Source organism: Megascapheus bottae, chromosome 13 (assembly GCF_031878675.1).
Source record: "Megascapheus bottae isolate mThoBot1 chromosome 13, mThoBot2.hap1, whole genome shotgun sequence".
Taxonomy (NCBI): domain Eukaryota; kingdom Metazoa; phylum Chordata; class Mammalia; order Rodentia; family Geomyidae; genus Megascapheus; species Megascapheus bottae.
In genome coordinates, this window is record NC_143521.1 from 36322146 (window position 1) to 36347393 (window position 25248).

The 25248-nt window shown below is 39.1% G+C and overlaps 1 protein-coding gene across 4 annotated transcripts in view; it reads left to right on the forward strand.

Annotated features, from left to right (window-relative positions):
• Positions 1–25248, forward strand: part of Atp8a1 (ATPase phospholipid transporting 8A1) — a 209185-nt gene that overhangs the window by 104481 nt on the left and 79456 nt on the right. For all 4 annotated transcript variants that reach the window (XM_090343659.1, XM_090343656.1, XM_090343655.1 and 1 more), the window contains 2 exons: positions 11839–11977; positions 14019–14083. In XM_090343659.1, the coding sequence (XP_090199785.1) occupies positions 11839–11977; positions 14019–14083 (204 nt within the window). The remainder of the gene's footprint in view (positions 1–11838; positions 11978–14018; positions 14084–25248) is intronic.

Genomic DNA, 25248 nt, shown 5'->3' on the forward strand with positions numbered 1-25248 from the left:
GATGAGTTGGTCTGTGCTAATCACTCAATAAATGTTTGATGAACAAATGAATTATTCAATTAAATAAATTATTCAGAAGCTGGACCTTAGTAACTACTTAATGAAAGTCTAGTCCCTAGTCCTAGTACAGTTGGTTCATGCTTTCTACACATTGATGAAAGCCTTAGTATTGAATGCGTTGTCACTATAGATTAGTTTAGGATATACTAGAAAAGGAGCTAATAATTTCTAATAATTTTGACATAGGACATTCTTGAGAAGTTTAGGATCATGTTATCAAAACAAAACCCTGTCTCCCAGTTACTTACAGAAAAATGGAAGAATGCAATAGGAAAGATTTTAACAACAAATGTCTGAGCCCTAGCTCAGTTGCAGACTCTGTTCTAGGCTGTGGGGCACAACCAGAAGAGCTCTGACTTTGTTTTAGCAATTGTAGAGGAGCAATGAACCCAAAATTCTAATCCCAGACTGATTGGTGTCCTAGGCCCTGAGATAAGGCATTCAGACAGTCCAGTGACCTTTCATTTTATTTATATATTTATATATAATATAAATATATAAAATATATATTTATATATAATATAAATATATAAAATATATATTTATATGTAATATAAATATATAAAATATATATTAAGAATGGTTGATGTTTGGGGGATATTTAAAGATTGCATTGATGTGCAGCATAATATAGATCAATCATTGCACTCAGTGTAACTAAACACAACTATTAAGCATCCTTTGCACATATGTCAATGTTAGCAGCTTAGAAGATTCCTAGAGAAATAGAAAACTTAATAGAAAACATAATTTTTCCAGAACATGGTTGGCTGCCAAGCTCACAGAAACTTCTCTATCCTAATGGAATGTTTTTTCAGATAAAACTATACCACATCTATTCTTCCTTAGTAGCTGCAGATATCACTTTCCCTTGTGAAAAAAAAAAAAACTAGATGAGAATTTACATTACATGATGTGCTGGTGATTTTTGTGGTTTACAATTCTTGTCATTTCCTGTGGTCCTATTTTGTTTAAGAACATCTGAGCAAATCGGCTCAGCTGCTACTAAGACCCGCCACTTTTACTAAGCTAGAAGTCTTCTCTTTAACCCAATTGTTTTCTTTCAGTGCTGGGGATCAAATCCAGGCCCTCACACATACCAGGCAAGTTCAGAACCCCCAGCCTCCTGACTCTTCAGCTCATGAGCTTCCAAAGTAGACATCATCATTCCAATTCTATTGGCACGAGCAGGACTGTTACACTCTGTTTCTGATTTATCGCCAACTTTTTTTTTTATAATGCACAGCATTCATTCATATTCACAGTAAATATGCTGTGTGACCATACAGCTATGTCATAGGTTTAAAAAAAAAAATCTGGGGCAGGAAGTTTGGCCTGTGGTAGAGTGCTTGCCTAGCATGCATGAAGATGCAGGTTCGATTCCTCAGTACCACATACATAAAAAAAGCTGGAAGTGGTGCTGTGGGCTCTAGTGGTAAGGTTATAACTTTGAGAAAACCCAAGGACAGGGCTTAGTCCCTGATCTCAAGCCAAGGACTGGCGAAAAAAAAATCAACCTTTTTCCCTAATATACCACTTAAAAAAATTCTCAGATGACTGTTCTAATTTAATTCCCCAAATACTACTACAAACTTACTATATTTTATACTGAGTTTACTGTTGTAGCAACTGATTCTGTCTTTAATTCCAAGTCTCATGTTAATAAACCATATTTTAAGCTGTCTACTTGGTTTAGAAGAAATCAAAAATGAAGAAAAAATGTTGGAGCAAAGTGTGTGGTTGTGTACTCCTTGTATTAGCGTGTTAGTGGGGGCATCAGCATATTTGAGCCCCCCTAGTGGTGAGGCAGTCTCTATGTACTCATACTGTGGGCCCAAAATTCCTTTTATCTAAGGTAGTGAATCTCTTCATGATTTCTCTTCAACTTATCTTGAGATTTTGTTTAGAAAACTTCAGATTTCCTTTTGCATCTAATTTCTCACTCCTAGCATGATAGATCCCTTCTTGCAAGCACTTTTTAGTACACTTTCTATACTGGATAAAGAGCTGTCTTCTGACTCAGATAAGATGGATGGGTTGTTTTTGCAAGCCACACCCAGTCGCTTCTCAGCCTGATTCCTTTCAGCTGTGTGCTGGAATTCTAGCCTCATTTGCTAAGTCTTTGGCTTTATGAGTTCAAATGTGATGTCTAGGATTCCAAAAGCATCAAGTTAAAACCTCTTTCTTAGCTTTTGAAAAATTAACCAATTGTGTGATTTCTCCAGGAAGCAGCAAATGAACCATTCCAGGGCTTAATGATCTCAATCTTACACTGTAGCACAGCTTGATCCTCAAGGAAAGGAGACAGGGAGTTCTCTTTTAAATGAGACAGCATCATCAAGTGCTGGAGGATGCTGAGATGAAAAAACCACAGAAGCAAATGCTGCCTGCAGCATGAAGCTCAGAGAGGCGCCTGACAGTCTTTGAGAAGCAGCACTGTAGCCTGGCTCTGAAAAATCCACAGCATATCCAGATTCCAAGCTCACCAAAAGCCAAAGAGCAATAGCCAGTCTTCCTTACCCATCCAGATCACCTCTAGTGAACTTTCTGAGATGCATATGGGATCCTGTATCTCCCTTTCTGAAATTCTCTACCAGAGAACCTTCAGCTCTGGTCTCTGCTGGCTTCAGCCATATCTTCCCCACTACTTTAACTTATTCCACTACTTTCCCTTATTCTTGTACTGGCTAAATGGTAATTTCTGATGCATTGTGCTTTTTCATGCCTCTGTCTTTGCATGTGATGGATCTCTTCAGTCACACGGATATTTGCCTTGCCTCTGCTGATTGTTGACCTAGATCTGAATTCATTGTTTAGGATTTAAAGTCCCATGTTGGATAAGGTTTTGTTGGTGGTTGTTAGTGATCTAGATAGAGGAGATACTTATTCCTATCGTTATCTTTGTATTCACTTACAAGCAGGTATGGAATCTGGACACAATGGCTTGTGCCTGCCATCTCAGCACTTGAGACTAAGGCATGAGGGTCACAAGTTCGAAACCAAGGTGAGCTTCTTAGCAAACCCTGTGTCACAAAACAATACTTGTGGAGTACGTAGCACATGGTACTAGGCATAGCATTTTTAAAGCTAAGATAAAACATGTAAGAAGATGATTACCTAGAAGGTTGAAAAGCATTTAGTAGTCCTGTTTTCTAGTTAAGTTAGGGATTATGGGGAGAGAAAAAGAGACCTGCAACCAGAGGATCTCAGGCTTTGGGGGAGGTTAACAGAACATCCAGAGCATTCATTTAGAATGTGGATCACCCACATCTATGCTACATGAAAGACCTGGGAATCCCAGCCCAGTGCCCACTTCTAGGAACTCCCTATTTTTTATATTTAAGGTTTAATTGGAGCATATGGACATCCTTTCGATTATACTACTTTTGGTGGTTGGCTGTAGTGGCAGCATTGAGTAGTTATAACAGGCAACTATGACCCCTAGACCCTACAATAGTTACCATCTGTCCAATTGTTAACCCTGTGTTAGACCAGTGGCCTCATAGCCAGTACACATTCCTGGGCCTCCCTCTCTTGAGACCTAGTTAGTAAGAAATGCAGGGTATTTTACTGAGTACTCAGGATTATGGTGCTTGCTAAGGTGTAGAGCACTTGAGGCCCATGTTGCTGACATTAGTTTCTTGGGGATTGAGGACAGCAGGGGCAGACAGATGCCAGTAGAAGGCAGGGAGGACTCTGAAGGAAAGTCTCCAAAACTGATTAAGTCACTAAGCTATCCCTAGTGTCTTGGTCAGTGCAAACAAATGAATGAACAAGCATATGAACTATGGGAATGGACATGCATCTGTAAAGAGACAATCCAAAAATGTGTTGAAGTGGGACCCTCCTGCAGAAAGATAAATAAGATACCCCTAGCTGGAATAGACTAAAATCCAGGCATAAAAACAAAGGACTGAGGGCTGGGAGTTTGGCCTAGTGGTAGAGTGCTTGCCTAACATGCACAAAGACCTGGGTTTGATTCCTTGGTACCACTTACATAGAAAAAGCCGGAAATGGTGCTGTGGCTCGAGCTCTAGCCTTGAGAAAAGTCCAAGGACAATGCACAGGCCCTGAGTTCAAACCCCCAGGACTGACAAGAAAAAAAAAAAAAAGGACTGTTAAGATGGCGGCAGAGGGGCTGGGAGTTTGCCTTAGTGGTAAGAGTGTTTGCCTAGCATGCTTGAAGGCCTGTTCAATTCCTCAGTATCATATACATAGAAAAAATTTGGAAGTGGTGCTATGGCTCAAGTGGTAGAGCTCTAGCCTTGAGAAAAGTCCAAGGACAGTGCTCAGGCCCTGGGTTCAAGCCACATGACTGGCCAAAAAAAAAAAAGAAGATGGCTGCAGAGACAAATGTTTAAAACCCTGATCATCTGAGTAAATTTTTCTGTTATTTAATATATTTCTTCTCATTTGCATCCTTTCAGTCTGCCTGAGTCTGGGTACTTTGTTTTCACTGCAGCGTATCTGAACCTCTATTTGGCCTCAGGTAAATTACATAACCTCTCTAAGGCTGTTAGCTCAGATAGTAAGTGTAAAACCCTTCAGAGTGTCTGGTATCTTCTTTTTGCTTCTCTATCTTCAGCCTATAGTTCTGTTTCCCATTGAGATAGGGTTATTATGTATCATTAGCATTTTTCTATATTTACTTTGGGGGTAAAGCTTCATATTATGAATGTATCTTCATTTATCTTTAAAGATACTTCTACCAACTAGTTCATATTGCAACCTGAAGCTTCAGTTGGCATGAGTTTCACGGTTATTTGATTATTTCTCATTTAAAAACACAACAAACTTTTAAATGACATAATCTAAGCACTGACAAAATACTAATATGAAAACATAGGCTCACTTATGTAGTAAAACATACAAGCATTGAGGAGAAAAAATTCTAAAAGGTTTTGAAATATTCTGTGTGATACTTTTTGTTTATAGAAATTTTTACATTTGTTGGCCTTGCATTCTTGAACCTGGCATTGGTGGCTTACACCTGTGAGCCTAGCTACTCAGAAAATTGAAATCTGAGGATTGCAATTCAAAGCCAGCCCAGGCAGGAAAATCTGACTATTATCTCTAACCACCAACAAAGAAGCCAGAAGTAGAGAAGTGATAGAGTGTGAGCCTTGAGGGAAAAAAAAGAAGGAAGAAAGAGAGAACTCAAGACAGCCAGCACACATCTGAAAAAGAGAGAAAATAAGATTGAAGGCTTCAGTGGGTGAAAAAATATTATTTCATGATTTTTCTGTGATAACAAAGTATATGTTATGTCAAAGAGTCATCAACTTGAAATCTTTTATAACTTTCGGCATGATCAGGTTTTGAAAGTAAAATTAGTGTTTAGACTTTTATTTTTTAATTCCAAAAATATCATGGGAATTTTATCGTGTTTCTGTACACTCTGACTATGTAATTCCCATAATGCTCATTAGCGGCCATCTGTGTAAGCTAATCCATATTTGGGGTGAAATTGATTACAGCCTGAACACTCCAGTGTTATGATCAGGAAAAGCACGCAAAGTTCACATCTTTTTTTTTTCTAATGATTGCAGTGGAGCTGAAGATATTAATTTCCAAAGGCAGAGCCATCTATCACTCAAGATACTAATCTCACAATAAATGACTCCAGGGTAAAAGCAAATGAGGCCGTAGAGCCTTCCACTAAAATGAATAAGGAAACTTTCAGGATAAAGGGAAAATGAAGAGATATTTGGAACACAGTGTTTCCTTAATACACAATGGAGCAGATATTTTATGACCCTTCTGTCGTGGTGGGAACTATGACAGCCACCCCTTCATGTTAACTTTCCTTAGCATACCTTGTTGACCCTGTGTCTGTGCTCCTGTAATTTTGCTTAGCTTGAAAACGTTTCCTCTTGCCTGTGCAAAACCTTCTTTTAAATGGGATTTCCACATGATCACTCCAATGAAGTCATCTTCGTATAGGTTTGTGTGTGCTGATATGTATCTGTGCAGTGTCTGAGATCATTTCTCCTATTAGAACAGAGCTGGAAAGTTTCTAAGTACATTCTAACAAACACGGTCACACTTTGGATCTGAAGCTATCTGGTTACCCCTGTGTTTTAGAAAATGTATTACCAAAAATACATTATTTACAGGCTTAGCAATGTGTGTGTGTGTGTGTGTACACATGCATGCACACAATCACTGGGACTTAAACTCAGGGCCTGGGTACTGTCCCTTAACTTTTTCACCAAGGCTGGCACTCTGTTACTTGAACCATAACTTTACTTTGGCCTTTTGGTATTGATTGGAGATAAATCTTTCACAGACTTCCATATCCAAGTTGGCTTTGAACCTTGATCCTCAGATCTTAGTCTCCTAAGAACGTAGGAGTGGAGTCACAGGCCACCAGTGTGTGGGTTGGCTTAGTAATTTTTGTAGATTTGTGTTACCGAATTATTTCGATGAACATTAAAAAATCTTATGGCTGTCCATAGAAAACTTAACATTCACACATTGCTGCTGAGACCAGAATTATATTACTAAAAATATCAAGACGTAACAGAAAGAAGTGACAGGGTCATTGTCAGATGTTGAAATACAGCTGCTGTGATCATGTCAGCCTGTCCGTGCTGATGGTCTTCCTTTTCTGGACTTATGATAATTATTCAAGTTATGATAGCCTTCAAATCTGCTTCCTATGAATGATAACAGTCTCCTTTCTAAAAAAGAAATTGCCTTCCTGCTTTATATATTATGTACTAAGACATCATTGAAAAGAAACTGGTCTAAGTTGTAGCAATGTGTTGTAATACTTGGATATTGGATTTTGTTCTGTTCATCATCAGCTCACTCAGTAAACATACAAAATATTTAATGCTTAAAGCTATAGAGATAGAAGAGAGTACAAGAGTCCCTACTTCTAAACAAAGCCCAATAGTTCATCTTAATGCAGTTTGAGTCATGATTCTCTAAAATGATTGTAATCAGAAGTACTTGAAAATTCGTATTTTTCAGATTTGAGAGTATTTTATGAAACTAAGGTGATATATCTTGGGTAAGGCACCCAAAATTCTTTTTTTTTTCATTCATACCTACTCACAGAAATCTAAAAGTAATTTTATTACACCTATGTTTTCACTGGCACCAAGCAGGAGGTCAGATATGGAATTTTTCATTGTGAGATAATGTTGGAACTCAAAATGTATAATATCCCGGCCACTTTGAGGGCCCTTGAACCCCCCAGCAATAGTCACCAGCACTCAATGAAATGAACTAGGAGTCAATTTAATAGCAGCGCAGCAGCTACTCTCTACCTTTGGGCTGATAGAGAGCAACTCTGACCTTCAATGGGGCTGAGCTTTTAAAGGAGAGCACCACATGCAGGTGAAAGTTATCTTATGAATCACAGTACAGTGCCCACAGTCAATAACCACACACACCTGTCATAACCACTCACAGGTGGTCGAGCAGGTTAAGCATTTTTACACAAACAGAAACAATTGGCCAGCTGAGCCTGCCAGGTCATTACAAAATGCTTCAGATTTTGAGACTTTTTGTATTTCAGATTTTTTTCAGCTTGAGATTCTCAGTGGATAAGATAAGGTAATGTAAAGAATTCTGAGCACAGCAGAAGGGACAACTTATTTTAAGAAGTGAAGGAAAGCAAAGGGAGGGATAACTGTCCAAAAAAAAGAAGGAAGAAGGGCTAGGAGTTTGGCCTAATGGTAGAGTGCTTGCCTAGCATGCATGAAGACCCAGGTTCGATTCCTCGATTCCTCGGTACCACATACATAGAAAAAAGCCGGAAATGGTGCTGAAGCTCGAGTGGTAGAGCTCTAGCCTTGAGAAAGTTCAAGGACAGTGCTAAGGCCCTGAGCTCAAGCCCAGGACTGGCAAAAAAAAAAAAAAAAAGAAGAAGAAAGAAGAAATGTACTCATTACCTGACTTATGAAATGGTAACCCCTCTATATAAAACCTTAATAAAATTAAGCAATAAAATTATATTTTTCACAAAAAAAATGAGAGCCTTAAAACACACACACACACACACACACACACACACACACACACACACACACAGCTGGAAATGAAGCTGTGGCTCAAGTGTTAGATAGCTAGCCTTGAGCAAAAAGAAGGGACAGCACCCAGGCCCAGAGTTCAAGTCCCAGGACTCACAAACAAAAGAAAGGAGCAGTACGTTTGAGCTTGGGCTTTACAGGATGAGCCAGCTTTCAGTAGGCAAGATAGTGAGTCCTGGAGCTCTTATCTGTTGACAGGAATGCTGGGTCTTCTTCCAAGCACCCTGCAGATACGTGCTTAGCTGCATGCTCCTTGCAACTGAGACTGTTGGCTGCCTAACACTCATCCTCATCCCCTTCTGCCCTGATAGCTCTACTGTAGAAGCTGGAAAAGCTATGTACTAGCAGGAAGAGGAAACTGACTTCATTTAGAACTATATGGGTTGGGGGTTTTAAGATAGAGTATTACTTCAAGCCAAGGCCAGCTTGGACTGTGATCTTCCTGTTGGTTGCCTTGGTGGGGAAACAGGTGTATACCATTTAGCCCAAACATAGGTCAGGATGAAGTCAGACATACTTTTATGCCTGGGCTGGCCTAAACCAGAATCCTTCAATCTCTACCTCCAAGTAGCTAAAACTACAAGCTTGAGCCACCATATCTGGCTTCCCTCCTTAAGTTTTTCTTCCTCATTGATCTCATAATTGTATTTGTATAGCCACTCGGAGCCAGTCAGAGTAAGTAAGAGAATAAATATGGATACAGTTAAGCTCCTAATCTAATAATACCCACAACCGTCTGTCAGTTTTACTTAGGTGAGGGGAAAAAAAAAAACCTGCACTTAAGCCATCGTGAGTCATTGTTTTCTATTGCTTGCATCCAAAAGCATTCTTAACTGGTACAGGCCTAAGCCTTATACATGGATATCAGATGTGGTATTGGCATTTTCTAACGGTGGGTGCTCATGTTACATCTTGATCATTTTTGTATGATTTCAAACTTCGCACCAAAATTTCATTTGTGCCCTGTGTCAATGATATTGATTAATATAATTGTTTAAGGGTGTCATGACCACACCCATATAAAGCAATGAATTTAATGTGTGTGTGTGTGTGTGTGTGTGTGTGTGTGTGTGTGTGTGTATGTTTGTTCTAGCTGTTCTTCCATCTCTCTTCAATCTGTATTCCTATTCTGTGGGATACCACAATACTGAAAATAAACCCTCGTATGCCCTGTGTATTTTTAAGTGAAAAGCAGGGTTCTATGTCTCTCATTGAAAATCAAAAGCTGAAGATGATTCCATAGTGAGGTTAAAGCCAAGACAGACTAGAAGGAGTGAGGCTATTGTACCACACAGCCAAGTTGCAAATGCAAAGGAAAAGCTACCTAAAGAAGTTAGAATTGCTAATCCAATGAACACATGAATGATAAGGAAACAAAACAGTCCTGTTGTTGGTATAGAAAAGTCTTAGTGGTCTGGATAGAAGATCATACCAGACATAACATGCTCTTAAGCCAAATTCCAATCCAGAGCAAGGCCTGAACCCTCTTCAGTGCTGGGAAGACGGAAAGGGGTCAGAGAGGTCTGTGGAAGAGAAGTCCAAACTGACTTTGGTTGTTTATTGCTCATGGGGTGGAAGGAAAGAGGGCATCTGAATCACATGAAGTGCAGCGGAGGCAGCAGATGCTGATGGAGCCCCCTGCAGCAGGAGGTCAGGAGGGTGTGGGGAGATCACTGGTGAATGTGGCTACACTCCTGGAAACCAAAAGGAATGCCCTTGAGAGCTTTCATAACTAGAGAGGAGAAACCAATGTCTAGTTTCAAATAGCAGACAGTCTTCACAGGGGACATTAAGCCATTCTGAAAATCCTGGAGCCCTTAAGTACTATGTGAAATCTACTCTGTCCTGCCCAGGCTCTGTAAATGGAATGACAAAACCTGTATGATCTATTTGTAAAGCAGTTTACTGAATATTTGAAGCATATTACTGGGACCTATAGCACAGAAGGGGAAAAAGATTCTTTTTGAAGTATTATTGTTTATTGATAGTGTACCTTGTCTCACTTAAGAGTTCTGATGGATAAGAACAAGAACTATGCTTTCATGCCTGCTAACATAATATCCATTCTGCAGCATCATGGAATACAGAGTGATTTCTAAGTAATGTTATTTTATAAATACATTACTTGAGGCTCTAGCTGTGATAGGCAGTGTTGATTCTGTCATGGGTCTGGGCAAAGCAGATTGGAAATATTTTGGAAAGGATCCACCATTCTAGATGGCATTAACATGTGTGATTCATAGTAGATAAAAATATGAACAGGAGCTTAAGAGTAGTTAATTCCAACTCTCATGGATGGCTTTGAGTGGAAAGTAAACAGACATGAAGAACCTTGCTGGTTTGTAATGGTGCCTGTAATCCCAGCTCTTGGGAGGTAGAGGTTGGAGGCCATTGTCTAAAGATGGCTGGGCTGGGCAAATGCATGCTGGGATTTTAGACACCATTAAAACCAGTTTGTTTTTAGATAAGTTCTTCCTTACTTTTGCCCTAACTGATCGTACATTTTTCACATTTTGAATAGCTAAGATTGCAAATGTATGCTACTGTTCCCAGCCTCACAAATTACTTTTCCTTTCTGTTGATTTTTAGGTATGTTATTATATACTATACACTATAGTATATCATAAACTATACTACATATATATACATTATATACTATATACTATAACTATATACTGTATGTTATATAATATATAGTACTTTGTGGTGTTACATACTACATGTATATTATATATTTTATGTATAGTATATTATGTACATACATAATATGCTATAGTATAAACACAAGTTTTATATTCACTGGAAAACCAAAAATGGATGCGATTCCTTTCATTATGCTGTTCACTTTATTGTGATCTCTAGAAGTATCTCTGAAGTATTGATTGTATTTGGTCTTAATGAATGAGGGATTTGTGATAGTTTGGCCTTCTAACTTGCAGTTGTTCAACAATGTGAAAATTTTCTTCTTTTTATTTATTTATTTTTTTAGGGGGGGTGCTGGTCCTGGGACTTGAACTTAGGGACTTAAATTCTGTCTCTAAGGTTTTTTTATTTGTTTGTGTTTGTTTGTTGTTGTTGTTTTTCTGAAAACTAGTGCTTAACCACTTGAGCCACAGTTCTACTTGGCTTTTTGATGGCTAATTGGAAATAAGAGTTTAACCGGCTTTCCTGCCTGGGAAGTCCTGAGATCTCAGACTCCTGAGTAGCTAGGATTACAGGCATGAGCCACCAACACCTACCTTGTTTTTCCTTAAAGAGATAATACTATCATTTTGGTTATTGCTGTCTTCTTCATATTTCTAAATGTATATATACATTTCTTGGCATTGTGTATGAAAGTAATAGTTAATAATATTTGCATATTATCATTATACTTCTTAAACAGGTGAATAAAATTGCTCCTTCATTGTGTTAAATCTTCCACTCTTTTGGTTTTCTTAGTAGTTATCTGCTGCTTTTCAATTGACTTTTTATTTCCATGCGTGGTGAGGGGAGTAATTATTTCCTTAGGGAGATGTAAGACAACTTCTTAGAGTCTCACTCTCATGTCAGAATTACTGGATGAAAATCAAGGGTCTTTAAGAGTGAAAACTCAGTGGGATAGATAGTTGGAGTTTATACCAAAATCCTTGAATTATTATTATGTCTGTAATTTTGAAACAAATATATACTTTGGTTTTTGTTTTTACAGAACTGTCTGGTTTTCCTAACATTTTTTTCTATTCATTTTCTCCAGAATCTTCAGCTGCTCGGAGCTACAGCCATTGAGGATAAATTACAAGATCAAGTCCCTGAAACCATAGAAACACTAATGAAAGCAGACATCAAAATCTGGATCCTTACAGGGGATAAGCAAGAAACTGCCATTAATATAGGTAATTTCGCATGATTCAAGTTTTAAATCTAACCAAGGTTGTCGTGTGATGGATTTGAGACGTTTTGAGATTGAAAAGATTTGTTCTCAAGATTCCTGATCTGTGATGTCGTTAAGCTTATCAATGTCATTGTGGCTCCAGTGCCCCTTTAAAATGGAAGCCATCACATATGCTGCCTAACATTTATCTCTTGCAGCCACACAGACTTTCTCTCACCTTTCAATCGCCACCTACCTACCTTCCACCCATGGCAACTGGAGCTCTGGCGGTGCTTCTGGATTATCACTGCTGTGTGACTTAACACTTGATTGTAGGTTAAGAAATAAGAAGGTTCCCAATTTGCATTCATCCTGCTCTCTCAGCTCCTGCTTTTATAAAAGAGTTTAGGTGATTCAGTTTAAGCAGCCATAACAGATTGGTTATCACAGACTGGTTGGCTTTTTTGCCTGTCGTTGGGTGTGAACTTGGCCTGGGCATTATCCTTGGGCTTTCTCAAGGCTAGCACTCTACCACTTGAGCCCCAGTACCACTTCTAGCTTTTTCTGTGTATGTGATACTGAGAAATCGAACCCAGGGCTTCGTGCTTGGGAGGTAAGCACCCTACTGCTAGGCCACACATGGGGGTGGAGGGGTGGCTTTTAGCCATAGACGTTTATCTCTCACAGCTCTGGAGACTGGATATCCAAAGCCAAGCTTGCTGATGAGGCTTCCTGTCCTCGCTTGCATAACTATTCAGATGATTGGCGATCTCACCCTTATGACCCCATTTAACCCTCATCTCTTCCCAGGCCCTGTATCCAAATATAGTCTCTTTGTTAGTCTGGTTTTACCATGTGACTTTGGGGGCAGGCACACACAATTCAGTCCATAACAGAGGACTTACTAAGAAGAAAATTAGTAGTATTACAGTCCTGGGTTACCCATGATATGCCAAAAGAAAAATCAGTTTTGTTTATCCAAATTCGCTAACATTCAGTGGCCTGAGCACTGTAAACCCTGATACAGATTAATTTCTTGATAGTAATCATGTGTATTATACATAAAACCTCAGCTCTGAAGAAACCATTTCAAGGGTGTCTATAACATGAGACCACAAGAGACAAGAGAGACAGAGACAGTGAATTCTAAACCATGCAATGGAGTGAGATCACAAAAGGATTTTTTATTTCATATGAGACCAGTTGATAGGGTTCCTTGTCTTTTTTCAACCACATTCCACCATGGCAAGCTGGCATGACTGGCAGAGATGGATTTAGGAAAGGGGAAGTTTGTGATAAAGTGAGTTCACCAGAGCAAAAGAAGGCTGGAAAGGAGAGAATACTACAGTGTCCATGCAGAGGTGGTCAGAGGGTCCTGGATTCTAGATGGAGTCATTTTCTCCTCCACTGTGTTTTGGAAAGATCTGTTTCTTTAGCTCTCTGTGTTGGTCATCAGGAAGAATGTCCATATACATTTGGTACCTGTCATTCACTGAGAATCCTTACCACAGTCTCTTCCATAGTGTTTTAAACATTGTTCCCCTAAAGCCCCCCGCACCGTATCTTAGCTCTCCTATAGCAATTAAGAGTATTTGGGGGGGGGGTGTTTGTTTTGTGTGTGTGTGTGTGTGTGTGTGTGTGTGTGTGTGTGTGTGTGTGTGTTGGTAATAAGGCTTGACTCTACTCTTGGGGCCTGAATATTTTCCCTAAGGTTTTTGTTTATTTTTCCTCAAGGCTAGCTCTCTACCATGTGAGTTACAGTTCCACCTCTGGCCTTTTGGTGGTTACTTGGAGATAAGAGTCTCTTGGACTTTGCTGCCTGGGATGGCTTTGATCCACAACCTTGAAATCTCAGCCTTCTGAGTAGCTAAGATTATAGACGTGAACCACCAGTGCTCACCAGGTTTTCTTATTTTAACTTCTTGGAAACCTGGGAAAACCATTACTCCTTTTAAAAAATAAAGTTTAAAAAACCTCTTTAGGCATTTTGATAGTACTTTTATGTTCACATCTCACTTCCCTGGAGAAATTAATTGAATCCTCCATTTCCTCTCTTTCCTCAGGGCACTCGTGCAAACTGCTGAAAAAGAACATGGGAATGATTGTAATCAATGAAGGCTCTCTGGATGTAAGTAACATTGATTCTCAAGGCCATCCAGACTTCACCACCTTGCCTTGTCTTATTTTATATTCACATACATATGGGAATACATTGTTTTCCTATCACACCATTTTTACACATTGATATAACTCGATGCAAACTTTATATCTGTGAAGGCTAAAATAAATAGCCAAAGATTTCCTTATTAGTGTGAGATAGAAAAGCTCCTTCAGAAATCCCACCCCCCACCGGGACCACCTCTCTTGTTCAAACCCCCTGTTGCACCAACCCTCCCCCCCATCGTTAGATAGTTGCTGACTGATTGGAGCTTGTTCATATTTGGTTATTCTACTTTGTATATTTAGCATTTTATAGCAGCTTTATATGTATTACTTCTTTTTGGAAACAGTCAACACCACTGACTCATTCCTATAATCTTAGCTACTTTAGAGGCTAAGATCCAGGCGGAACTTGTCTGCTAAGTCCCAGCTCCAAAAAAAAAGAAGTACTAGAGACATGGCTCAAGTGAAAGAGAGTGAGCTGAGCAAGCAAACGTAAGCCAACCATTCCTAACTGGGCACTGTGGCTCAAGCATATAATTCTAGCTATTTGGGAGGTAGAGATCAAAGGATCATAATTTAACGCCAGCCCAAGTATAAATGTTTTTGGGACTTCACATCTCAGTCAATGGCTGGGTATGGCAACATGTGCCTACTATCCTACCCAGTGGTAAAAGCACAATGGCTGGAGTCAGTGGCATGCAGCTGTCACTTCATTAATAAAGGAAGCATAACTAGGACTATCGAAGTACAGGCTGACCCAAGAAAAAAAAGCAAGATCCTTACTTGAAAGTAACCAGTGCAAAAAGTGACTGAGCCAGGTACCAGTGGTTCATATCTGTAATCCTAGCTACACAGGATTCTGAGATCTGGAAGACCCAATTTGAGTCCAGCCCAGGCAGAAAAGTTTACTTGAGTCCCTTTTCTAAACCAGTAGCAAAAATCAAGGCTGGAGACATGGCTTAGGTAGCATAGCACCAGCCAAACAAGCAAGCTAAGCAAGCATAAGTTTAAACTCCAGTACTTCCAAAAAAAGTTTTTTTTAAAGGGTGGGGTGGCGGCAGGGAGGGGGTGGTGATAAGATTTACAGAATGGCTCTGATAGTAGTGGTAGTAGTATTATTACTTTGTACCTCACACTGCAAGTGTGAGGCCCTGAATTCAAAGTCTAATACCATAAAAGAAAATAAAAATAATCTGAGAAGAAAGATCTATTGTTTTGCTTTTGAAGTTGTGGGGAGGTTGTTTGTTTGCTTTTGTCAGTCATGGTGCTTGAACTATGGGCCTGGATTCTGTCCCTAAACTCCTCAACTCAAGGCTAGTGCACTAGCCTTGTTTGTTTGTTTGGTTTTAAATGTTCTAAATTTTGGAAATAAAAGTCTGAATTATTAGGATGCCATTTTCATTGCCATACAGGTTTGCTGTCATACTTGGAAAAAGAATAAAGATTTACTAGGAATATAGGTATAAAACAGAAGTTAGCAATATAATGCATACATCAGAAGATCTCCTAATACTCTAAAGTTAAGGTGGCTGTTTGTTCTAGAAGGTGGAAAACAGAACAGGAGAGGTGATGATTATACAGGTGCTTGAAATAGCCACTGTGACGCAGAGTAGAGCAAGCCTGATAATTCTGGCTGTAGGTGAAGCTGAGAGGCCAGCCATGCAGAAGGGATGGGGATAAGAGAGTTGAAGAAAAACATGTGTAGAAGAAAAACATGTGTAGACATTAGCTATGGAATGGAAATTATATGTAACAATTGTTTGACTTCAGATTTTTTTCATTAAAATGCTGATCTCTTACTTCATCCTCCAAACAGTCCTCTGATAATTTTTTCCCCTTTCTTGGAAATCATTGAGCAACTTGTAACTTAAAGAATGGTAGATGGTTTTGCAACTGTCAAAATTGTTTATGCTTTTAATTTTTGAACAAGTACTAATCATGAATCAAAACTATAATCCTAGAAACACAAGCTGGAAACAGAAATTCCACCAGTGAGTAGACATACTTCTTGTTTACTCAACAGGCTCTGTGCCAGGCACTAAGCACAAAATACTAAATGGCATTGTAGCTTTCAGTTGTCTCCATTCTCCACCCTCACATGTATGAATATTCAGCTATCACAGCCAAAATTATGACTAAGACCGCCCAGGCAGAAAAGCTTTCTGAAAGCTTACACATCATATATGAAGTGATAATGTCTACAAATAATGATACAAAACTGATATGTAAACAAGGTAGAGTATTTACTATGGGACAACTGTGAGGTTTAAAGCCTATGTGGAAGAAAGTGAAATCGAGTTACATAGAAGTGAGAAACTAAGTGGAAAGTGCTCACAAGTAAATCCAAGCCATATGTGTTTAAGTAGATATAAGCACCTACTATACAATTGAAGTTACCGAAAGGGAAAATTGCATATGGTAGAAAGTGCATATCCCACCTTCATATGGGCTCCTGATTTTCCCATCCTGTAGGGATAGCCATTTGTTCCAGAATCTTATGTTTACCCTTAGCTGTGGTGCTCTAACTAAGGGATGTGATATGCACATGCTTTGTTGTTAAAAATCAAATGATAGCACAGAGGATTTTATCCAAAATTCTGTTACTAGTAAGTATGAAGATACCTGATTCTTTTTAAGTACACTAGGATAATGATAAGGTACTTGTAAAGAAAGAACGGGGAGGAAATGGTGATGTGGCTCCAGCAGTAGGGTGGTAGCCTTGAGCTGAAGAGCTCAGCCACAGTACATAGGCCCATAGTACAAGCCCCACAACTGACAAGAAGAAAGGGTGGGGGGAGAAGGACGAGGAGGAAGAGGAGGAGGAGGAGGAAGGGAGGAGAGGAGCAGAAGGAGGAATTAAAATTGGAAAGATGATCTCAGGCCAACCATAGCAAGCTGGGCCATTTGAGAATGTGCTTGCAGAAGAAGAAAAACAGGTCCATAGTTGGTGCATAAGAGGTGTGATATATCATAATGATTGGAGGGATGGGGAAGCCTGGACCAGGTGAAGGGACCAGGATCAGAAGAGGAAATGAGGGCATGTATGAGAGAAGTTCAAACATTGAGTCCAGATGGCCCTTGAGAGTGGTTACAGAGCTGGGTTACACTTACTCACTGTACTATGAAGCTTATATGGAAATAGTCCCAGCACCCTGGTGGCCTCCATGTTATTGTCAGCAGCACAGCTTTCTTGACACTTCAGAGATCAGGCCAGCGGTGTTGAAGCTATGGTGATTTGGCAGGGCATCTATTCACCTTAGTTTAGACATTTACCTACCGCGTGTGGCAGCATGGCTTCTCATTCTTTTATTCCAATCTATTCTTTCCCTCTAATTCATAGATAAATATGTCCTTAAATGTTTTCCCTATCTGAGTGTAGATAGCAATCTGAAAAGTCAAATGTAAAAAATACTCTACATGCTATGTTAGTGCGTGGTTGACAGTGATGTTTATTCTCATTTGAGATCCTAAGGTAGTAAAATTAAAGTTAATAAACACCACAAAGGTACTCTTACTCCTACCTCTAACAACACAATTCCATTAGAAATGGGGACAGTGTCTCTCTGCTCTTGTTTACCATTCTTTTTTCAGGCACTGCAAATTACCTAGGACAGGATAAATATGCTATAAATATTTCAGAAGCGAGTCACCCTATAAATTTAAATTAAGGGCTTCCCTTTTTAAAAGCTATCTATTGGTTTTATATCTGGTGGTACCTGATATTTTTTAAATAAGGTGGTTAAAAGTCTCCTTATACATCCAAACAGTAGTTTGGGGCATGAAGCATCACACTGTGTTTCTATGGTTTAATACTAATTTGTCTGGATCCCAACTGCCAAGCCTTCAAGCCCAGCTGTCTAGGGAAGGTTTTTTTCCCCCCTGGGAGCTAAGTGGTGACTTTACAAATCCAGCTCTTCAGGGTTTTACCTACGGGGTACACACATCTGTTTCTCAGCAGGAAAAGAAACATAGATTTGCGTTGTGCCATCCAATCTCATGTAATAAAATTCACAGTTGAGATTTCAGGCAAATCACAAAAACTGCTAGAGTGCCTGTAGGTAAATCATGATTTGTTTTCTTCATTGCTAAACAAAAGAAAGCATCCTGTCGGTATTCAGATTGTGCTGGTACATCGAAAAAATATATAGGATTATTACTCCCTGAGCACGAAGAATAATTAACAAGTAATAAACTTAGGAACATAATGTCTTAGGAAATAAATTGTGGTTGTATGTTTTGCTAAGTGACAATTTTAATGAGTACATTGAAATTAGTCTCTGAAATAGCATAGTGGTTAAGCCCACAGTTCAGCCTCAGGCTGACTGTGGGACCCTCAACAAATTAAAATCAACTTCTCTAAGCCAAAGTTTAACTGCCTATAAAGTGAATGCCACTGTTGGTATGGTGAAATACTAATTGATACAATATAAGTACATGGCCCATATATAAAGGAGATGCCATGTACATTTGCAGAGAGAGCAGTATTGCAATAGCTTGTAGCTTGTTTGGCACAGTGAACATTTTTGTTATGAAACATGTATTTGTTTTCCATCTTTTAATCTTCTTTATAAGGAGGCAAGTAATTGCTGTTGATTACTATATATAACATATAGATATGTGTATGTATATATATTCAGTATGTAATGCTAAGAGCGGTCCAAGTTTTGTTGGCTTTTTTAAATCAAATACTACTCTTAATACTATTAAAATTAAAAGATGAGTTTCTTTTTCTTATGGTACCCTTTGATAAGGTATCAAATTTGAAATTCTTAAAAGTTCGCATGGAAAACCCCTTTCTGTAGCCAGGTGTGCTGGTGCATGCATGTAATCTCAGCACTCAGGAGGCAGAGGCAAGACTTTGGGTTTGAAGCCATTCTAGGCTGCATAGCAAGACTGTTTGAGTGGGAGTCAAGGGAATCCGGAAGGAAAGGAGGGGTGATTTCCTCCTGGCGATCCCAGTAATGGAAATCTTTGTCTCCCGTAAAACAAATCCATTATCAAAAAGTCCTAGTCGTGCTGACTGTATCGTTTTAGCCTCAGTTGATTATACTTGAAAAAAAAAACTGTTGAACAATTTTTCAACTTTAAATAGATGCATAAAACCAACTGTAGTTGAAGGTACATACAAACTGAATTGGGAATCACTCTTCAGAGCTGATGTGGGAAGCTGAAGGTTTCCTGCCTTCATTTCTTCCCACAGCCTTTCTTTGACTCTTGCCAGGGTACTGCCAGCTAGCTGGCCTCACCCAAAAGGCTCTTCTAGAATAGTATCAGTGTCAATCAACGTTTCTTGGGCAGAAAGTCTTGTTCTTAGAAAATAAAGATTTCAACTGAGAAAAACTATCATTCAGAATCATCTACGAGCTGCTCATCAATGGCTCTGAACTGTAATCCTAGCTACTCCAGAAGCTGAGATCTGAGGACCAAGGTTTGAAGATAGCCCAGGCAAGGAAATCTATATATAGACTCTTATCTTTCAATTAACCACTAGAAAACCAGAAGTGGCTCTGTGGCTCAAATAATAGACTAATCTGGAGTGAAAAAGCTCAGGGACATTGCCCAGGACCCGAGTTCAAGCCCCAGTATTGCAAAAATGGAAAGAAGGAATGGAGAGATAGAGGGGGGTGGAGAGGGAAGGAGGGACAAGAATCATCTAAAAGTTGGTCAGAAAATCCTTTAGGTTTTTGTTTTTTAGGGGTTTTTTGCCAGTCCTGGGGCTTGAACTCAGGGCCTGAGCACTGTCCTTGGACTTTTTGTTCTCACGGCTAGTGGTCTGCCACTTGATCCACAGCACCACTTCCGGCATTTTTCTATGTATGTGGTACCAAGGAATTGAACCCAGGTCTTCATGCATGCTAGGCAATCACTCTACTACTAGGGCAAACTCACAACCCAATCTTTTAGGTTTTTATTTTAAAATTGTTTTGGATGGTTTGTATAATTTGGGGGGCGGGGGTATGCGTATTCATATGCCTGCGTTTGTGTGCGAGGCCTGGGGCTTGAATTCTGGGCCTGCATGCTGTTTCTGAGCTATTTTTTATACAAGACTCTCAATCTATTACTTAAGCCACAGATCCAGTTCTGGGTTTTAAAAGTCTCATGGACTTTCCTGCCTGGACTGGTTCAAATCATGATCCTAAGTTCTCATTCTCTTAAATACCTAGGCTTATAAACATGAGCCAGCAGTGCCAAATGGCTTGCATAATTTTTTTGTCACAGTACTTCAGACCATTTCATTAGGAATTCTGATTGTGCTCTTTATCTGAGACATTCCTTTCAGGTTTGCAGAGGCAAGACTTCCAGTCTTTCAGTTTGTCCTAAATCCATTTGTTAAAAACTTTCAGTTTGTTCAGAGTCCATTTGTTAAAAACTGGATGCATTTAAACTGTGAGCTAAGAACGAAGGAATCCCATACTGTGACCTGTCTATAACTCCCAATTTCTAATTAAAATCTCTTAAAAGTGACCTAAGATAGTATGTACTGGGTCGTTGTATAATTATTCAAGTTTCTCATGCATTCCAGCTCTGCATCTCTGGAAATACTTCCAGCCAACTCCATGTATCACTTTTTTTTCCCATTTAATTTGACCTAACAGTCTACACAATAAAAACAGGATTGGAGATGTGTTGCATTGAGATAGCTCAGGATTTCATCACTGTTTTATCTGTTAAGTGAGGTATGAGGGACTATCATCTCTTAAGCCATTAACTGGGTGACTTAAAGGACCAAAAATGTCTTAAAAGTGCCAAAACCATCTTTTCTGAGTCCCCCATGGTATACTCTAAGTCTCAGTCTCACATGCCTTAAACATCTATTTTATAAGAGACGTTGTGGGATCTCTCCCTAGAGATAGTTAGATTTTGAGCCTCATTACTATTCTGCTTCCTTCTTTCTACTGACTGGCTTTCAGGGAGGGGGTGGGAAATCAGGGAGGGAAAAATATGCACTCTACATTTATTGAATCAACAGAAGTGATATTTAGAGAATAGATTTTCCCTGCTGAGTCAGAGCCTCTCACTGTTCCATGTTTAACTCTTAATGAGTCCAGGTGATGTAGACTACGGCTTTTCTAGACTAGCCATGCTCTTATGGACAGAAGCCAGGTAATCAGAAGCTGGGAAATTATGCACCATCTTCTTCCAGAAAAATGCAACTTTCTGACTGCGTGTGAGAAGGCACACACCTTTACAAAGTGCCTTCAACTTTGTACTGGTCTAAGAACTAACCAAGAACAATCATATTTACACCTGAAAATATGTATAGGCAGCTACTATTATGCGTCTTTCTGCAAGTGAAATGCCAGAAAGAATATCATGACCCAACACAGGTAGATCAGTAGTAGAGTAACTCATTATTGGATTCCATAGTAATAAATGAAACTTTATTTACTCCGGCTGCCACATTTGCCAAACAAGCGTAAGGAACATATCCATATCTACCTCTTTAAGGTGATATAAGAATTCAAACTGGACCTGTTAGCTGGTATGTAGTAAGCACTCAGGAGAAAAGAGAAGTATGAGTGCCATCAGCATTACTGTTTCTTTCAGCACTGCTGTTTTTTGAGAGAGGGGAGTTCTTCATGGCCAGTATTTGTAAGAAATGATGTTAAAAAGCAAACCTCTCTTAAAGTACTTGAATTTCTCTATTTCACTTCTCTTTCATATTCCACTTGATTATGGATACCATTATTTTCCCTTCGTGATATATTTTACAGAAAACAAAATGAATGGGCTAACCACATTGGACATTGAGTTAACAAGCATTAAAATATATAATTTTCAACACCCTAGTAAAAGAAAACCCTTTATGGAATTACTTTAAAAAATGTCAGCTGAATTTTACTTTGTAACACTATGTAAATTTCTACTATAACATATAAGACATTCAGGACATTAATGTAAAAGTTGTCATCTATACCCTTTTAAGTTCAACATACATGTTTTATGCAGACAAACCTCACTGTTTTGGGAACCAGCCACTGTTGAATGGCTTCTGAAAGACATCCAGAATAAGCAAGTAACTGACTTGACTCCAGAAAAGAAAAGGGGGAAAAAAAAGAAAAGAAAGAAAATGTGGGCTACTTCAGGTTCTGTTTTGATATATCCCCTGGGTCTAATACAATACATTTTGTATTGCTTTGAGAAATAGTTTAGACAGGTTTTAAACCACTCTTGAATTTTCCAGTTGAAGTACTTCTGCTTCAAACATTGGATTTTCTCCTACCATTAGCAAAACAACTGTTGTAGCTTTGGGGCTTGAAATATTAAGAGCTTAGTTTAACTTCTAAAGTGTTCAAGTTTCTCTCTTAGAAGCAAAGATAGTTCTTAGTAATGCTCACATGATAGGAAGATTGCTTGTACTAAACAGGCTTCAGTAAAGGTAACTTTCTTACCTCTGAAAGAATTAAGTTGCTTATTAAAAGTGAAAGCATTAGCAAATCTGAAAACATGTGAAGAAATTGTCTATTTCCCTTTCTCTTGCTTAAGCCAGTATCTGTTGCGAGCCAAAGTATGTAGCTGGAAAAGTTGTACCAAAGTCAATGTTGGGTCTCATAGACCTAATTGTGTTCCTAAATGTCAATGTGGTCTCAGACCTAAATCTGCCTCTCTAGGGGGCAGAACCCAAAGTGAAATTATTCACAAATGTATGGTGTTTCTGTTTCAAGACATTCTTCTTCCTTCAAGCCCAAATATTCTCTACCTCATTTTGGCTAAACATCTGAACTCTTCCATAAGACCTAGAATTACACATGAGTGCTTTCTAACCAGTCTGCCCCTCTGCTATTCTCCCTACAAGCTTGTTGACATTTCTGAGGGGAGTAAGCCATGCCTTTTGCCTTCTGAGTCTCTCCTGCTATATACCTTTGACACAAACTGTAAAAGTTCAACACAACCATAACAGTGGCCATCTATTTAAAAAAAAGAATCACACCTGTCGGTGTGCCTGATTCTTGGTTCCTCTATGGCTGTTTGTCCAGAGCCTGAGTTCACATGGCTAGCAAGCACAGAATCATAGACTCCCATCTTCCTTGCTTCCGGTCCAGAGTTTATCTGGCTGTTTTGATTGTTTTTAAATCAGTATAGTTTATTTTGTGATATGAGTCAACCTCAAGAAAGGTCAGTCTAGGAAGCACTCAATAGCCACTGAGTACCTTTTCTATATCAAATTTAACAACCTATTTTCACTAATTCACCCCGTTCCTGATTATTACCAAAGCCCCACAGCAGCTGAAAGAAAGATACTCTGCTAGAAAGGGGTACATCTGGGCATCTGACATTCACAGAATTTATGGCTACAACTGTGCATGGCTTTTATTGAATGCACACATGAAATAATGGAAATAGAGTGCATTTGGACTCTGCACTGAGAAACCCAGCCAATAATCCTTTTTTTTCTGTACACCTACACTAATTAGTTCAAATCAGTAAGAACATTTATCCTGGAAACAGCTTCTCACAGACACTGTTGAGTTGGTAATTTGCTTATTTTCACCAAACCAGTTTGTGTATTGTGAGCAACCTCTTCCTGACTGTGTGGAAAGCAACACAAGAGACTGGATGTCTGCCGACCTAGTTCCTTTCACATTTGAATCACAGCCGTCACTGGAGAATATTTAATACCAAGCTCAAAATAAGTGTTTAGGAGGCTTTCAGTGGTGGTTTAAAATAATTACTATGAGGGTTTTGGTTTTTTTTTAAAAAAAAAAACAAACCTTTATCCACAAAAGTATTTAAATTATATAATTATATCCCCTACCTTATTCTTCCTTCCTTTCCCTAGATTTGGAAGTCTGCAGCAAAGCAAGCCCAATGCTGGAAAGATAGACTAGATACAGATTTTGCGTACCTCTGTCTTCCTTTCTCTTGTACCCTGAGAGAAACTAGACGCTTCATAGAAGTTACTTGCCTGATGGAACCTATCATAATTCCAAATCCTAAGTCCCTGATCAGGGACCAAGAGCAATCTGCCCAATGTTCCAGCTTCCTCTTCTTACCTGCTTCCGTTTTATGACCTTTGACCTTTTCCACATAGCATGCCCTTTCTGGCGGATTGGACTACTTCCTCAATTATAGTACCTCCCATTGTCCCTGATTCTGGAAAACCCATATCTATGTCTCAGCAAAGTGTAGATTTATTATGTTTTTTAGTCTCTTTTTCTCTCCTATCATCTTTAGCATTGTATATTGACTAAATGCATTTGTTTGGCTACTTTCCACTAACCTGTTTTGGAGGGCCTCTCTGACCATGTGTTTTTTAATGACTTCACCTTCTGTCTGCCCATTTTGGAAAAATTTATATTGATTTGGCTCTCTAAATGTATGCTGTTAAATCATTACATTCTCATTTAGTATAAGGAATTTAGAAGTACCAAAGGTTTTGAGCAAAACCTGTATGAGGGAGCTAGCAATCCTAACTGGGTGCATACTAAATGTGCAAGCTGTAAGTAAGTAGTTTTCTCTCTTCTCTCAGCTACATGTTCTTTTCCTGCCACCCTTAGTAGCTGGGAGAGTAGTTGATGTAAGTATTGTGTAGGGGTAGGTGAAAGGTCACTGTTCCAATGAATCAGTAACACATTGTAGGAAAATAATACCCAATGGTTCACCCAGACTGTTTAATGGTTCACCCAGACTGTTATTGCAGAAGTCATAATTCTTTAAGAACATGTTAACACCGTCCACACCTGAGATGATCATAATGTATTAAGAATGTTTTTGGAATGCTCTGTTAACCCATAGCATAAATGTGTGACTCTTCAGAGGGTGCAAAACTAGAGAAAGAATGAGGTATCATTTGGTTATAAACCTCATTTATCAAATGATGATAAGGTGGAACCATAAGCCACCAAAACAGCTAATAAAATATGTTTATGTAATGTTCTTCTATATGTTCTCTTACTTGACATTTTAAATTCACTGTAGATTCTTTTTTTTTTTTTTTTGCCAGTCCTGGGCTTGAGCTCAGGGTCTGAGTGCTGTCCTTGAATTTTCTCAAAGCTAGAGCTCTGCCTCAGCACCACTTCCAGCTTTTTGCTATGTATGTGGTACCAAGGAGTTGAACCCAGGTCTTCTTCGTGCATGCTAGGCAAGCACTCCACCACTAGGCCAAACTTCCAGCCCCACCACTGGGAC